This window comes from Jaculus jaculus, chromosome 16 (genome assembly GCF_020740685.1).
Source record: "Jaculus jaculus isolate mJacJac1 chromosome 16, mJacJac1.mat.Y.cur, whole genome shotgun sequence".
NCBI classification, from domain to species: domain Eukaryota; kingdom Metazoa; phylum Chordata; class Mammalia; order Rodentia; family Dipodidae; genus Jaculus; species Jaculus jaculus.
Genome location: NC_059117.1, coordinates 17,213,222 through 17,229,236, shown reverse-complemented (window position 1 = coordinate 17,229,236; position 16,015 = coordinate 17,213,222). Strand labels below are relative to the sequence as shown.

At 40.5% G+C, this 16,015-nt stretch overlaps 1 protein-coding gene and 1 pseudogene across 2 annotated transcripts in view; one reads left to right on the top strand and one right to left on the bottom strand.

Moving 5' to 3' along the window:
* Positions 1 to 16,015, top strand: part of Fbxl13 (F-box and leucine rich repeat protein 13) — a 205,543-nt gene that overhangs the window by 68,558 nt on the left and 120,970 nt on the right. For both annotated transcript variants that reach the window (XM_045135824.1, XM_012947562.2), the window contains exons 8-9: positions 2,720 to 2,815; positions 10,925 to 11,054. In XM_045135824.1, coding sequence (XP_044991759.1) covers positions 2,720 to 2,815; positions 10,925 to 11,054 — 226 coding nt within the window. The remainder of the gene's footprint in view (positions 1 to 2,719; positions 2,816 to 10,924; positions 11,055 to 16,015) is intronic.
* LOC101597371 lies at positions 9,394 to 10,356 on the bottom strand (annotated as a pseudogene).

Below are 16,015 nucleotides of genomic sequence, written 5' to 3'. Positions count from 1 at the left end.
GCATTTTATATTACACCAAGCCAAGGAACCCTTTCCCATTCTCCCACTTTGAGAATGCTCTCCTGGTTGCAGAACTCACTAATGGGTCCCCACTCAGTCACTGGATAGACAGAGATACCAGAACAAAGTTGTTGATTTAATGGAAAGAAAATCAGCTTTTCACAGGAATGCCTTTCTCGTTCCCTCTTTTCCTTATTCTACAATCCTCAAGAACTGTCAGTATCTTGAGCTGAAGGGAACTCATTCTTCAGTTTGATGTTTGCTTTAGAGCTTAGTCCTTGCAGGATAACTTGATGAGCACACATTGGTGTACTTAATGCTAGGCAATTGCTAAGGAGGAAGTGCAATTGGTATTTGTTGGTGCCCACAATCACATTTTTATGTGATACATGACTCTTGTCTAATTTTAGGTGTTTATACTGTGACTTGATTCCCTCCACAAGGCCAGTTGTGTCTGGTCTTATTTCTGTTTGTTTTTCATTGGGTTTATAAGCAAGAATTTCCATATGAAATGCATTATTATCCAGCTAACCTAACAAATAAGTCCAGAGTGCTGGCTTGGCCAGAACAGAGTTCATTTTCATGAAGTTCTTCTACATTGTGGGTACTAACCCTTTGTGGTCAGCTTTCTTGGATGTAGCTTGTCCTCCATTCTTCTTCTTTTTTTTTTTTTATTGACATCTTCCATAACTATAGACATTAAACCATGGTAATTCCCTCCCCTCTCTCTTCCCCCTTTACAACTCCATTTTCCATACCCGCCCCCCCCCCCATCAGTCTCATTTATTTATTTTGGTTTTTCAAGGTAGGGTCTCATTCTAGCCCAGGCGACCTGGAATTCACTATGGAGCTAGCCCACGCTGACCTGGAATTCACTATGGAGTTTCAGGGTGGCCTTGAACTCATGGAAATCCTCCTATCTCTGCCTCCCGAGTGCTGGGATTAAAGGCGTACACCACCACGCCCAGTGAGTCTCTTTTATTTTGATGTCATCATCTTTTCCTCCTACTATGAGGGTCCTGTGTAGATAGTATCAGGCACTGTGAGGTCATGGATATCCAGGCCATTTTGTGTCTGGAAAAGCACATTGTAAGGAGTCCTACCCTTCCTTTGGCTCTTATTCTTTACTCTTCCACAATGGACGCTGAGCCTTGGAAGGTATGATAGAGATGTTTCAGTACTGAGGACTCCTCTGTCACTTCTTCTCAGCACTATGGTGACTTCTGAGTCATCCCAAGGTCACCACCATCTGAAAATAGAAGCTTCTCTAACCAAAAGTGAGAGTACCATTAATATATAAGAAAAGTACTTACTGGGAAGTTTAGTGAGCACAATATATATATATATATATATATATTAGGGCTCATGACTTCCACCACCATAGGTTTTCAGTATCAGGTATATATTCCCTCCCATGGAGCAGGCCTCCAGTCCAATTAGAGAGCTGTTGGTTTCCCACATAACAGACATGCCACTGTTATACCCATTGGCTCATTTGGCCTAGCTGTCCAAATTTAAGTCTTGTAGTGTCCACTGTTGAGTATCTTCACTGGTTTCCTCTCTCTCCCATTGAGCTACATGCAGAATGGCTTCCAGCTTTCTGTTAGCTGGTCTACATGAAAGAAGTTTTCAGCTAAGCTCCAGCAGGATTTCTCAGTGACCTTGTAGCCCAAGCATGTAGATTCTTCAGCAGAAGGGTCTTACCATCTATTCCTGGTAGAAACCAAGGGCCTTGGCAATGGCCTGTAATGTTTTAGGGGCATCAGGAACCTCCCTGGCTAATAACTCACTGGAAGGTATCCCATCCCTGACACTGAAAATAGTCTAGTAACAATCTATGGCTTCTGAGTGTTCCATTGTCCAAAAAAATAGATTTCCACATGACTTATTTATATCCTGTTAGATTTTGGTTAGCTCTCCCTCCACCTTTCTTTACACAATCTCTTCCCCTGACCTCACTTAGGCTTTTTCACCCCTGTTAATGTGTTCTTCTACTCACACATATACAATACCATCCTATTAAGTCCCCCCTCCCTCCCTGTCTTTCTTATTTCAGTTGGACAATTATGAATTTTTGCATGTCAGCTACTATTTAAAGAAATCACTAGTTTTCTACAGAGTTCCTCCTTCATACATAAAATAAACATTCTTATTTCCTCACCAACTTTCAACTGTTCAATAAAAGGACCACCTGATCATGTTCCCAGATGTTCTGAAACTCAGTACTAAACAAAGGTTGTAGAGAACTACAAAAAGAGATTGTATTATAGAGTTTATAGTTTGGTACTGTATTCAGATCATGGTCAAAGCACAGTTTACATGTAACTTTTAAGAAACATTCTCAGATTAACATGTACAAGATATTTTCTTAAACTTATAATCATCCTTTAAGTGGTATGGTAGGAAATGACTATAGAGAACCATGAAATAAACTGCATTACAGAGCTCTTTGATTCAGCAAAGGGTTTAGCTCACTGTAAGAAAAGTGCACAATTCTTTTTTTTTTTTAAAGGATCATTATATAATGTGAAAGAAGGCATCTACATATAAATTCCTGTACTTCAGATGAAATTCCTACCTTTAGATAAAATTGGAGCATTAAACTTGTAATTTCATAATATATGGATTATGTTGCCATTAACACACCTTAAAGGTTAGTGGAAAAGCTTCATCAAAATGCATGTATTATTAAAAATTATGTTTTCTTTTTTGCATTTAGATTTTCTTGTACCTGAGTTTAAGAGATACAGTAACATGTGGTCAGGTTAACCGCTCCTGGATGTCGATGATACAGAGAGGCTCCCTGTGGAATTCTGTAAGTTGTTACACACGGAATGAATATGTGACACTTTATGTGGTTCTTAGTGGTGAATGGACTGCCTCCTTCCCTGCTCCTTGCTCCTTTCCTCTTCCTTCTGTGGCTGCCAGTAGTAAGTACTGCTTTCTGTGTGTATGTAGGCATAAGCCTATGGGAAGAAATAAAGGTAATATATTATTTTAAGGTATACATTAATATTTCAAAGTCTAGATGGTAAGATATAAACTGAGTGTTATTTTTGGATTGAAATAAAACCTCATTTTATTGAATAGTTTATATCTCATGCTGGTTTCATCATTACTGTGTACCTTTTCCTGAGCACAGACTGAATGTTGAATCCTTGACTATGAGAAAGAAAAAGTTTGGAATGTGTAGTCTGAAATGACCTTTTTTAAAATTTTTCTTTTTTTTTTTAAGGCAGGAATGGTGGCTCATGCCTTTATTTTATTTATTTAGTTATTTGAAAGAAAGAGAGAGAGAAGAAGAGGCAATGAGAGAGAATGGGCACGCCAGGGCTTCCAGCCACTGCAAATGAACTCCAGACACATGTGCCCCTTGTGCATCTGGCTTATGTGGGTCCTGGGAAATCAAACCATGGTCCTTAGGCTTTGCAGACAAACACCTTAACCACTAAGCCATTTCCCCAGCCCTTTTCATATATCATAATTTATAAGAGTTGGTTCTAAAATGAGAAAGAATTACCCAAGTTTACTTGGCTGATGGTATGTAAGCTGGATGAAGCCTGGAGTTTATATGAACTCTGAGTGTGCAAGGCTAAGTGATAGACTATAACATTGATATCACAATGGTGATAATATATTTAGTCAAAAGTTTAAGCTCTTAAGATTTTAGTCTTAACCAATTTTTATTTAAATATTTTATTTATTTATTACTTATTTATTTAAGAGAGAAAGAGAAAGAGAGAATAGGTGTGCCAGGGCCTCCAGCCACTGCAAATGAATTCCATAGACGTGAATTTGTGCATCTGGCATATGTGGGTACTGGGAAAGAAAACCTAGGTCCTTAGGCTTCACAGGCAAGCACCTTAACTGCTAAGCCATCTCTCCAGCCCTTAGCCAAGTTTTGAACATCCATGCACTCATTTCATTTAAATTTCTCCATGCTTTCTGTTTTTTTTTTTTTGGGGGGGGGTAGGATATCTCTCTAGCTCAGACTGACCTGGAATTCACTATGCAATCTCAGGGTGGCCTTGAACTCACAGTGATTCTCCTACGTCAGCCTCCAGAGTGCCGGGATTAAAGATGTGTGGCATTACATCTGGCACAAAGCAATTATTTGTGCTGAAATGCTTCTTATCATTGGGCTGCATTTGAAGGCTCCCAAAGGCAGAGAGATGAAGGCCACGTACAGCGATGGCATGGGAAATTCACAGAGGCAGAGGAATGTCCTGCTCTGGCTTTGTTCTTCACTGCCATGTGCTTATATTCTCTCCCTCGTTTTTCCAGCAACATCTCTGGGCACAAGTTCTGCCTTTTCTACTTCTTGTCAGGATCCTGCATGGTCTGCCCTAGTCTTAATATTGCAACATTACTTCTCCTTCATAGCATTTGTGTTCATTTTCTCTCCTATACGGGTTTTCCAAAGGGGAGGAGAACAACAACGCCAAACATCTGTCACATAAGTAAGCGATTTAGTACTTGAAACCAGTGGCTCTCTGAGTGTGGTCCTGGGACCAGTAGCATCAGCAACACTCAAGGAACTTGTTGGCAATACACATGTTCAGGCTCCACCCCTGGCTTGCTGAGTCAGATACTCAGGGAGTAGTAAGCAGTAATCTGTTTTTAAATCCCACCCAGACAGTCTATTACAGGCACAAGTTGACAGTAACTTCCTTAAACTAAAAATGAAAGACATACATATCTAATTTACTTAGGGTGGAAATCAATTCTCTTCTTGCCCAGTGTTACACAGAGCAAGAACAGAACAGTAGTCAAGGACTGGATGGTACTCTGGTGAGATGCTGAGTTGACTTATGGATCCACAGCCCCTTCTCAGCCTCCTCTCCTTTGTTTCTAGGCGAAAGTTTTAGAGATTGTATAAATGGTGCCAGGCCACCCATGCACAAACCAATCTTAGCAAAGGATGTCATTACTTTTCAAATCATGATCAATAAAGTGGGATGATGAAATTGGATAGTGACTGAGCTTTAGATAACAGGGAAAATGACAACCACTGAACACTGGTGGCATAAACATTTACAGTTGTTAGAGGTCATAGTCTCACGCAAGAAACAAGTCAATTCTTGGGGGACAATGCATGCTTTAAAATTTTTTTTGTTTATTTTTATTTATTTATTTGAGAGAGAGAGAAGGATGGAGAGAGAGAGAGAGAGAGAGAGAGAGAGAGAGAGAGAGAGGGAGAGAAAATGGGCAGGCCAGGGCTTCCAGCCTCTGCAAACGAACGCCAGACACGTGCACCCCCTTGTGCATCTGGCTAACGTGGGTCCTGGGGAATTGAGCCTTGAACCGGGGTCCTTAGGCTTCACAGGCAAGCGCTTAACCGTTATCTCTCCAGCCCAATGCATGCTTTTTTTAAAAAAAATTTATTTATTTATTTGACAGAGAAAGAGAGAGGAAGGAAGGGAGGGAGGGAGAGAGAGAGAGAGAGAGGGAGAGAGAGAGAGAGAGAGGGAAGAGAGAAAGAGAGAATTGACACACCAGAGCCTCTAGCCACTGCAGATGTGTGTGTCCCTTTGTGCATCTAGCTAACGTGGGTTCTGGGGAATTGAACCTGGGTCCTTTGGCTTTGCAGGCAAACACCTTCACTGCTAAGCCATCCCTCCAGCCCTGCATGCTTTTATTGTTGACTAAATTCTCTTCCCAGTGTCTCTTTGGAATGAGAAGCATAGGCATATTGGAGGTTATAAAAATAGTTCCAGGAAAAGAATAGCAAAGTAAAAGCCCAGAAGTTCATATTAGAAAATACCAGAGTGTATGTGGCTTGCATGCATAGAGGTGTGCTGAGTTTCTAACAGGCTTTGATTGTGCATTGTGCATTTTTGTCCTAGGAATACCAAGTTTAACATTTTTCTTTACTTATATTTCCTCAACTTATCCATTACTATCCAAGCTAGACATGGTTAGTTTTCTCCTAGAGATGGAAAAAAAAAAAAGCTTAGTTAAATAATGGCCCTCATTATTAAATGGTTGGGTTAGAATTCAAACTTTAACTGTCTGAGTATATGTGCTCTTAATTACTAAATATTTATAAGGAAATGTCAGATCTGCTGTTTGCTTTTTCCCTAAATGGCAGCACAGGATTTCTGCTTCTTTTTAATAATAAAATTCTGAGTCCTAGGAAGCAACTCTCACCAAAAAGACTGGCATCAAGAAGTAATATTCAGGGCTGGAGAGATGGCTTAGCGGTTGAGCGCTTGCCTGTGAAGCCTAAGGACCCCGGTTCGAGGCTCAGTTCCCCAGGTCCCACGTTACCCAGATGCACAAGGGGGCACATGCGTCTGGAGTTCTTTTGCAGAGGCTGGAAGCCCTGGCGTGCCCATTCTCTCTCTCCCTCTATCTGTCTTTCTCTCTGTGTCTGTCGCTCTCAAATAAATAAATTTTTTTTTTTTTTAAAAAGAAGTAATATTCACAAAGGGTTGTTTAATTCTCTAGATTTGGGGAATTTTGTCTCTGGATTTAGTTAGACAGTAATAGTTGGGCTCTGTTGGTTTAGGTTTCGTTTTTATCTAAGTTGGTTTTTCTTGACTAAATTTAGTTTCTGCCCAGGTTGTATTATTATGAAGTCCATCAAGACTAAATCAGCCATTTTGGATGACATTTTGGTTATTTCCTCTTCTTGTTAGTCAAATTATTCAGTGAACATCTTGGACCTCATTCATCTATATACATGTATGATTGTTAGTGCCTACAGGCAAATAGGAGAAAGGTAAATGGTTTATAGTCACAAAATTATATGGCATTATAGAATACTTTTTGTTCCAGATTTTCTTAGCTTTCTGTTTATTCATCTCATCATACTGTATTTTTTTTAAAGAATTAAACATATTTTATTTGTTTGAGAGAGAGAGAAAGACAGAGAGAATGGGCACACCAGAGCCTTTAGCTATTGCAAACGAAGTCCAGATGCAAGCACCACCTTGTGCGGTTGGCATACGTGGGGCCTGGGAAATCAAACCTGGGTCCTTAGGCTTCACAAGCAAGTGCCTTAACAGCTAAGAAATCTCTCCAGCCCTGATATCATCATACTGTTTTACATATGGTTTCACAGACAGAATGATGTTAGCTCATACACCAAGTCTCAGTGGAATCTGTGAGAGAGTGTTTATCTTGCATGCATAGGGGTTTGATCCACGGATTTTTTGAAAGCCTTTAATGTTTCTTTTTTTATCTTAATGTACTATACTTTTTTTTTTTTAAATTGAAGCAAGCCCAACAGACTGTCATTTTTTTTGTAGGTAACTTAAATGTTCTTTAATGTTAATGTTTTAAAATTTATCAGTAGTGCTATACACACAATAGGTGGTCAACAAATACTGACACAGACGTTATTACAGTTGACAGCAATACATAGTCATTCTTTTATAACAAATGCATCGTAGTAAAGATAAAAATGAGATGATCATTTTTTCATGATAGTTAATGTTTTCAGAGAATGCTGAAATGCTTACATTTCCCCATAGTCAGAAGAAATAGTAATTTAAAATCCAAGTATACTCTTTTTTATATTGTATGCAGAATTCCATACATTTTGAGTACAATTTATAATAAAACTGGCTCCAAACCTAAAATGACTTGACATTCCCCCCAGTTTTAAAAATATTTATTTATTTATTTATTTGACAGAGAGAAAGAGGAAGAAAGACAGACAAAGAGAGAGAGAATGGACGCTCCAGGGCCTCCAGGCCCTGCAAACAATCTCCAGATGCGTGTGTTACCTTGTACATCTGGCTAACGTGGGTCCTGGGGAATTGAACCTGGGTCCTTTGGCTTTGCAGACAAATGATTTAACTGCTAAGCCACCCCTCCAGCCCTCCCCTCATTTTAAACTTAACTAGATACCTCTTTTGCCCAAAATGTGTATTTAGGAGTGGCATCGTGTAAGTCAATAAAGGATGCTTTGGGAGAAATACCCCATGTCACCCCTCCAAGTCCATCTTACAACACTCAGCATATGAACTGAACGTGTGGTGACACTGAAGTGTGACAGCCATTCTCACCGTGGCATTCCATCTGCCCTGGGCACAGTGTGCAGGCCCTGCCAGAGGTGACCAGGAGGACGTGCTCCTTGCCAGACACTAGCCTAGAGAATTTGTGTTTCAAAAATACTACCCTAAAAAGAAGTAAAATCTTTCCAGATGCATAACCAAGGCACATTAACTTTCTTAACACTGGATGTATAAAAGGCATTTTTGGAATAAGCTTCAATGTCTTAAAAAAACAGTATACAGTTCAATCCACTTTTCTGAGAACATATGAATATTTAAAACATGTAGTTAATTCATTCTGAAATTTGATGGTCTTGCTCAATGTAAGTTTTTATGAACGATGTAAAGGGTTTAATTTATGCACATGGAGAGACCAAAGATGAAAGTTACAGTGTGATAGGACAGTGAGATCCATTACCATAAACACAAGTTTAATGTTTCAGATCTGAATTTTATAGTGTTGATATGTACTATACGTATGGAAATACATGTGTAAACAGGACTGGAGCACAGGTGAATCATATCACCATCAGTAGGATAATGCATGATGGGTCTGTAAGGTTCAGTTCCGGTTCAAGACAGGGCCATCTGACCCTGTGGCCTTGAGAGCATCACCCACACAGTTGGGACCCCATCATCAAGAAACGTAGGACTACAAATTTAGACATGAAAGTAATTCTGGAATTTTTGGGATCAAAATTCAGTCTCAAGAATTCAGTTGTAATATGGAATTAAATATCTGGAATTCAAAGGATTAGGTGGCTGGTGCTTGGTTATTAGAGCACAGAATTTGTTGCTTAGTCACATCCTTAGTTTCTTGCTCAACTATCTATTATAAAAAAATCAATGTATGTTTCTTTCCTCTTCTCAATACTCTTAAAAGACTTAAGTTTTTCCCTGGCAAAGAAAAAAATGCAATGTTGCTAAGGAAAAAAAAAATGTAGCTAAAGGAAATAATTCAAGTGCCAGTTTCTCATTATCTTGTAATAAACAGGCTCTGTAACAACCCATGCCTTTATTAGGCACTTAAATTTATAACTGAATGAAAATATCTTCTATTGAAGTAATCATACAGGATGACTCCAGAGATGAGCTCTTCCTAGGAAAATTAAACTGGCGTTAAGTAAAGTGAATCTTTCTTCCACACTGGCCACAGTCATTGTTGCTGTCTACATGCTTTTATGACCACTGTCTGATTTCGGCTCTGTACAGGCAGCTCATAGTTTTAAGGGTTGTACAGCAGTTACGACTGCAGATCCCCAAGTAAATTTTCCCACTCTTATAAAGCATTATGATACATTAAACAAGAGGAAAAAGGAGAAAATAATGGAACCTTGAAAATAGTGGGTCTACAATTCCCCGCTGTATATTGCTTAACCACTGACTTCACCAGGTGGCCATACCTGAACTCACAAATGTGAAACATAGTCAGGACAAGGCTTACTGTCCTGCACTGCATGATGTACACAGTTGACTGATACCACCAATAGAACATCACCACTGCAAGGAGGTGCCACCTCTGGTGGCTTGATCCGAGGTAGTTTAGCTGTCCTGAGAAGTACCGTTCTGGAACTTTGGAAACGTAGAACAGGAAAGCAAGAAGAGCAATCACATACATCACAACTGCACGTGGTGCAAAATCCTGTACAATAGGAACACTGATTCCTCCATTGAGCCAGACGCTGTGTAGAGTAGGGATGAGGCCATATCCTGAAACAGAACAGATGACTGAACGGAGCCTCCGCCACCGCTGTGTGAGGTAACACATGGATCTGCGCAAAGAACACCGCCAGGATCACAGCCAGCACCGCGATCAAGTACACCGGGCGCAGTAATTATTACAATGAAATGCATAAAATACTCCTGAGACATAGCGGCCCAAAATTCCAATAGAAATTCCTGCATAATCTAATGCCATCCATCTTTGACACTTTATATTTTCTGGCCGATGGGGGGGGGGTGACGGGGGGTGGACGGGGAGAGCCCACTGAACAGAGCATGCAGACCTGGAAGCAGAAAAGACAAAGAGAACAAATACAAACTCTTCTCCGGATGCGCTTGCTGAGGGTAACACAGAGGTCATGTCATAGATTCCCAGGGTGAAGACGAGGAAGAAACCCAGCAAGTGACTCCCGATGTTTACTGTCTCATTAGATAAAATAAACAAGTTTTTGATGCACAGCTTGGAAGGCAGGTAGGCCCGGTAGCCGTCCGTGATGTTCGGGTTGTCTTTGAGGGACGTGGGGATCTGCTCGCAGGTGTACAGGCAGATGCCGCGGGGCACCAGGACCGGCCAGTACTGGTAGCTGCCCAGCTCGATGTAGTGTGCGCTTTTGAGCAGCTTCTGATGCATGGCTCCCCACCAGGGAGCGCAGCCCCAGATGCGGGGACCTGCCGCCCCTGCCCGGCCCCGCCCACAAACGCCCCGCGAGGACCCATGCCCAGTCTCAATCCTCTGCTGCAAGCTGCCCCAGACTGGCATTTTTTTATGTGAGAGAGTGCGCAAGCGAGAGAGAAAGAATTGGCATGCCAGAGCCTCCAGCCACTGCAGTCAAATCCCAAATTTGTGCACCTCCTTGTGTGCATATGTGACTTCGCATGCGTATGTCACTGTGCCTCTGGCTTACATGGGACCTGGAGAGCTGAACAGGAGTCCTTAGGCTTCACAGGCAAGCGCCTTAACCGCTAAGCCATCTCTCCAGCCTTGTACTCCAACTCAGATAATTTTTGGAAGTATGTTTGTATGTCCTTTATTTTATGAAATTTGCATATTAAATACAATACCTATAATAGTTTAGTCTCTTTTTCTCTGCTTGAAAGTGATATGATAAAAAGGTTTTAGTATTTATGCTTTAAAATATTTAAGTTTTTACATGAAAAAAAAGCTCTCATTTTTATTGACCCGTACGTATCCTTTGTAGATTGATTTTTCCACCGTGAAGAATGTTTCAGATAAATGTGTGGTGTCAACCTTGCAGAAGTGGCGTCTAAATGTGCTGCGACTGAATTTCCGTGGTTGTGTTTTCCGTCCCAAAACACTAAAAGCTGTCGGTAAGTTTGTTACAACAGCTTGTCTTATTTTCCTGTACTCAAATACAACAAATATTAAGAAAAGCAGGGCTGGAGAGATAGCTTAGCAGTTAAGGGGCTTGCCTGCAAAGCCTAAGAACTCACGTTCGAATCTCTAGGTCCCACTTGAGTCAGACGCACAGTGACGCAAGCGCGCAATGTTGCACATGGGCACAAAAGGCGTGCATGTATCTGGAGTTTGTTTGCAGTGGCTGAGGGCCCTGGCATGTCCATTCTCTCTCTCTCTCAAATAAATAAAAAAGAAAAGCATAAATTGGATGGAGAGGTGGCTCAGAGGTTAAGGCACTTGCCTGCAAAGTCTAACAACTTCAGTGCGATTCCCCAGTACCCACATAAAGCCAGTTGCACAGAGTGGCACATGCATCTTGCAGCAGCTGGAGGCCCTGGAGCACACATTTTCCTGTCTCTCTTCTCTCTAGCTCTCTCTGCAAATAACTAAGTGAAATATTATTTTAAAAAGGGGGGCCTGGAGAAATGGCTTAATGGTTAAGGTGCTTGCCTGCGAAGCCTAAGGACCCATGTTTGACTCTCCAGATCCCACATAAGCCAGACACAGAAGGTGATGCAAAAGCAGAAGGTCGCACATGCACACAAGGTGGTGCATACATCTTGAGTTTGATTGCAGTGGCTGGAGGCCCTGGTGTATCAATTCTGTCTCTGTCTCTCATAAAAAAAAGAGCAAAGCATAAATAAAATGTAAAATTCAGTGACACTGGGTTGCATGGCCTGGGAACTGGCCTTGTCTATCCTTCTTGATCACTTTTTCTTCTCTGTCCTGTATTTATTCATGCATCATCAGTTTATCTACAAATACATAACTCAAAGACCTCAGTCATAAAAATCTAACAAAGGTAGTAAAAACAGTCGCTGTTACCTCCCCCAAACCATTCATGCACTTACTGAAAGGTGCCCAATGTTAACACTTTTTCTAAAAAGCATTTACTAACATATGTGACTTCAAAATGAATAGATTATGCTCTTCTTGTTCTCATTTTGTTCTTCATTGTTAAACCTGTGTGGTTTCTAATACATAGTTTCAACTGTTAACATTTACAGGGTGATACTGTTTGCATTTTAGTTTGTCTTGGAAATCTTTCTATATCATTGCACATAGATTTGCTAAATTCTAAGTAATGTAAAATCATCTTTGTATTATAGCTGTGCCATAATTTCCTTAATTTCTTTTCTTCTCATGGCCACTGAACTTATTTCCAAGCTGTACTGTGCTAATACTGTGATGCTTGTCTTTAACCTGTATGCTCCTTGAAATATAGTTTTTACTTAACATATATATTCCTAGAAGAAATGATATTTTTCAAAAAAGTTCTTTAGATTGATTAGAAGAAGGGTGGAGGGAGGGAGGGTTAATTAAGAGGTATGAATAAGTCATATGGAAACCTACTTTTTTTGGACAATGGCGCATCCAGAAGCCATAGATTGTTACTAGAAACTTTTCAGTGCCAGGGATGGATACTTTCCAGTGAGTTGTTGGACATGGAGGTCCCTGATGCCCCCAAAATATCAGGTCATTGCTGAAGCTCTTGGTTTCCCATTAGAAATAGATGGTGAGACCCTATTGCTGAAGATTCCACATGCTTGGGTTGCAAGGTCACTGAGAACTCTCGCTGGAGCTGAGCTGAAACCTCCTCTGTGGAGACCAGCTGACAGAATGCTGGAAAAGCTATGCTGTATGCAGCTCCATGGGAGAGAGAGAAGTCATCAGTGAAGATAAACAACAGGGATACTGCAAGCCTTAAGTCGGGCCTGCCAGACCAAATGAGTCAACAGGTGCAATATTGGCATGTCTGTTATGAGGGGAACTAATAGCTCTCTAATGGGACTGGAGGTCTGCTCCATGGGAGGGAATACATGCCTGATACTGAAAGCCTGTGAAGGGAGAACTCATGAGCCCTAGGGGTGTTATGTCTGTGGTGTCTGGCTAAACTCATATATTATGCTCACCAAACTGTTCAGTAAGCCCTTCTCTTAATGCTCATACCCATATATTATGCTACTCTTACTTTCGGTTAGAGACACTTCTCTTTTCAGATGGCAGTGACCTCTGGGATGGCTCAAAAGGCACTATAGTCCTAAGAAGTGACAGAGGAGTGCTCAGCACTGAAATATCTCCATCATACCTTCTAAGGCTCAGGGTCCATTGTAGAAGAGGTGGCAGGAAGATCGTAAGAGCCAAAAGAAGGGTAGGGTCTGCACTCTTTCAGACACAAGATGACCTGGATATCCATGACCTCACAATGCCTGGCAATACCTACACAAGGCCAGTATAATAGGAGGAAAAGATGATCACTTCAGAATAAAAGAGAGACTGATTTAAAGGGGGAGGGAATATGATGGAGAGTGGAGTTGTGAAGGGGAAAGTAAAAGGGGAGGGAATTGTCATGGTTTATCGTCTGTAGTTATGGAAGTTGTCAATAATAAAAAAATAATTTAAAAAGCTATTTAGCTACACTGCTTCCAAATAATGAGAAAGAACACCATATACATGTACAAATATCTTATCTTTGGACAAGTCTTAACACAGTAATGTATAAATTCAAGTTACAGAGTGATATACATGTATTTACATCCTATATAATCTATATATGAAACTTTCAATGTGCAAATTATGTATATATATCTTATTTTTATTTAGGAATAGTTATATGCATATCTATTAAAGGACATACACATATGTGGTAATACTTAAAAGGCATACCTAGAAATAAAACTCTGGATGCATGACAGTGCCTATAGAAGGGGGTGGAGATAGTTGAGTGAAATGAGGAAGAAGTACATAAGGAACTTCAACTATATCTGTACATTTTTAATTCAAAATATAAACTGTGTGCAATGTCATAATTTGCACTGGGCACTTGATTTTTACATATGATTGATTATATTGGACCACATAGTAAACTCTCTTACTGGCTTTAATAATTTTTCAGTTGATTCTCCTGAGTTTTCTAGATAGACAGTCCTATCTTCTTTCTTTCTTTCTTTCTTTCTTTCTTTCTTTCTTTCTTTCTTTCTTTCTCTCTCTCTCTCTCTCTCTCTCTCTCTCTCTCTCTTTCTTTCTTTCTTTCTTTCTTTCTTTCTGTCTTTGAGAGCGACAGACACAGAGAGAAAGACAGATAGAGGGAGAGGAGAGAATGGGCGCGCCAGGGCTTCCAGCCTCTGCAAACGAACTCCAGACGCGTGCGCCCCCTTGTGCATCTGGCTAACGTGGGACCTGGGGAACCGAGCCTCGAACCGGGGTCCTTAGGCTTCACAGGCAAGCGCTTAACCGCTAAGCCATCTCTCCAGCCCCTATCTTCTATTCTTAATAGTTTAATTTCCATTCATCACTATCCTTTCCCACCTATTTTTATTATGTTGCTTAGGACCTTCATTATAGTGTTGAAAAGGAGCAAGAATAAACAGCTATCTAGTCTTGTTCTTGGCTCCTTATTGTACTTTTTTTTTTCCAGGCAGGGTCTCACTCTAGCCCAGACTGACCTGGAATTCACTATGTAGTCTCTGGATGGCCTTGAGTTCACTGCGATCCTCCTACTTTTGTCTCCAGAGTCCTGGGATTAAAGATGTGTGCCACCATGCCTGGCCTTCTTGTATTTTTTAAAAAATTATTTATTTATTTGAAAGATTGAGAGAGAGAAAGAGAGGAAGAGGCAGATAGAAAGAGAGAGAGTGAGAAAATGGGCATGTCAGGGCCTCTGGCCACTGCAAATGAACCTCAGATGCATGTACCTCTTGTGTATCTGGCTTACATGGGTCCTGGGGAATCGAACCAAGGTTCTTTGGCTTTGCATGCAAGTGCCTTAACCACTAAGCCATCTCTTTAGCCCCCTTCTTGTACTTTTAGTGAGAATAATTTCCATTTCTCTAAGCTACATTGTGCTTGTACTTGTCTTTAACCTGTTTGCTTTTTGACATGTAATTTTTACTTAACATATATTTTCCTATAAGAAATGATATATTTCTAAAAACATCTATGATCACATCTCTTTACTTCTGGGACACACTCCATGGGGCATTAGAATGCTGTTCTCACTTCCAGAAGCTTATTCCTCATTCAGTGTAGTCACACCTGCCTTTGGGTTTTCAGTAACTATTGATTTCTGATCCACCATTACCATTCCTGCTTTGTCTTCCAAGCATGAGACTGATTTTTCAAAAAAAAAAAAAATGGTTTTGGACTTTAAGATGGAAAGGGAAACTGAAATCCATTTATTGTGACATTGTGGACCAATTATTTTGGTAGTCTTAAAAGGTTAATAAAGTAATTATAAGCTTTAATGTAGTAGACACTCAAACGCTGTCTCTGCTTCTATCTCCTTCTGTCCCTACACACACACACTTTATATGCACATATGTAAAATATACATGGAAAAAGTTACTATTCACTAAATTTAAAATTCTTAAATAAAATGGATTCAAGATGTGACCTGCAAGGTTTCAGCTTAACCTAAGATTCTTACAAACCTTTTTTATTGACAACTTCCATAAGAATAGACAATAAACCATGATAATTCCCTCCCACCTCCCCAACTCTTCCCCTTCCAAATCCACCCTTCATTGAATCCCTTCTTCTTTCTGATTAGTCTCTCTGCTAAGTTGATGTCATCATTTTTTCCTCCTGTTATGAAGGTCTTCTGTAGATAGTATCAGGCACTGTTAGGTCATGAATATCAAGGCCACATTGTGTCTGGATGACAGCATTGTAAACAGTTCTACCCTTCCCTTGTAAGAAAGTCTTACACTCTTTCACCACCTCTTCTGCAGTGGCCCTGACCCGTGATAGCCATGTCCTACTTAGTGCCGACTACACCACTGTTACTGCTCAGCACCGTGGTGCATTTTGAGTCACTCTAGTTGACCTAAGGATTTTTTTTTTTTTTGATGTAGGTTCTCACTCTAGCCAAGGA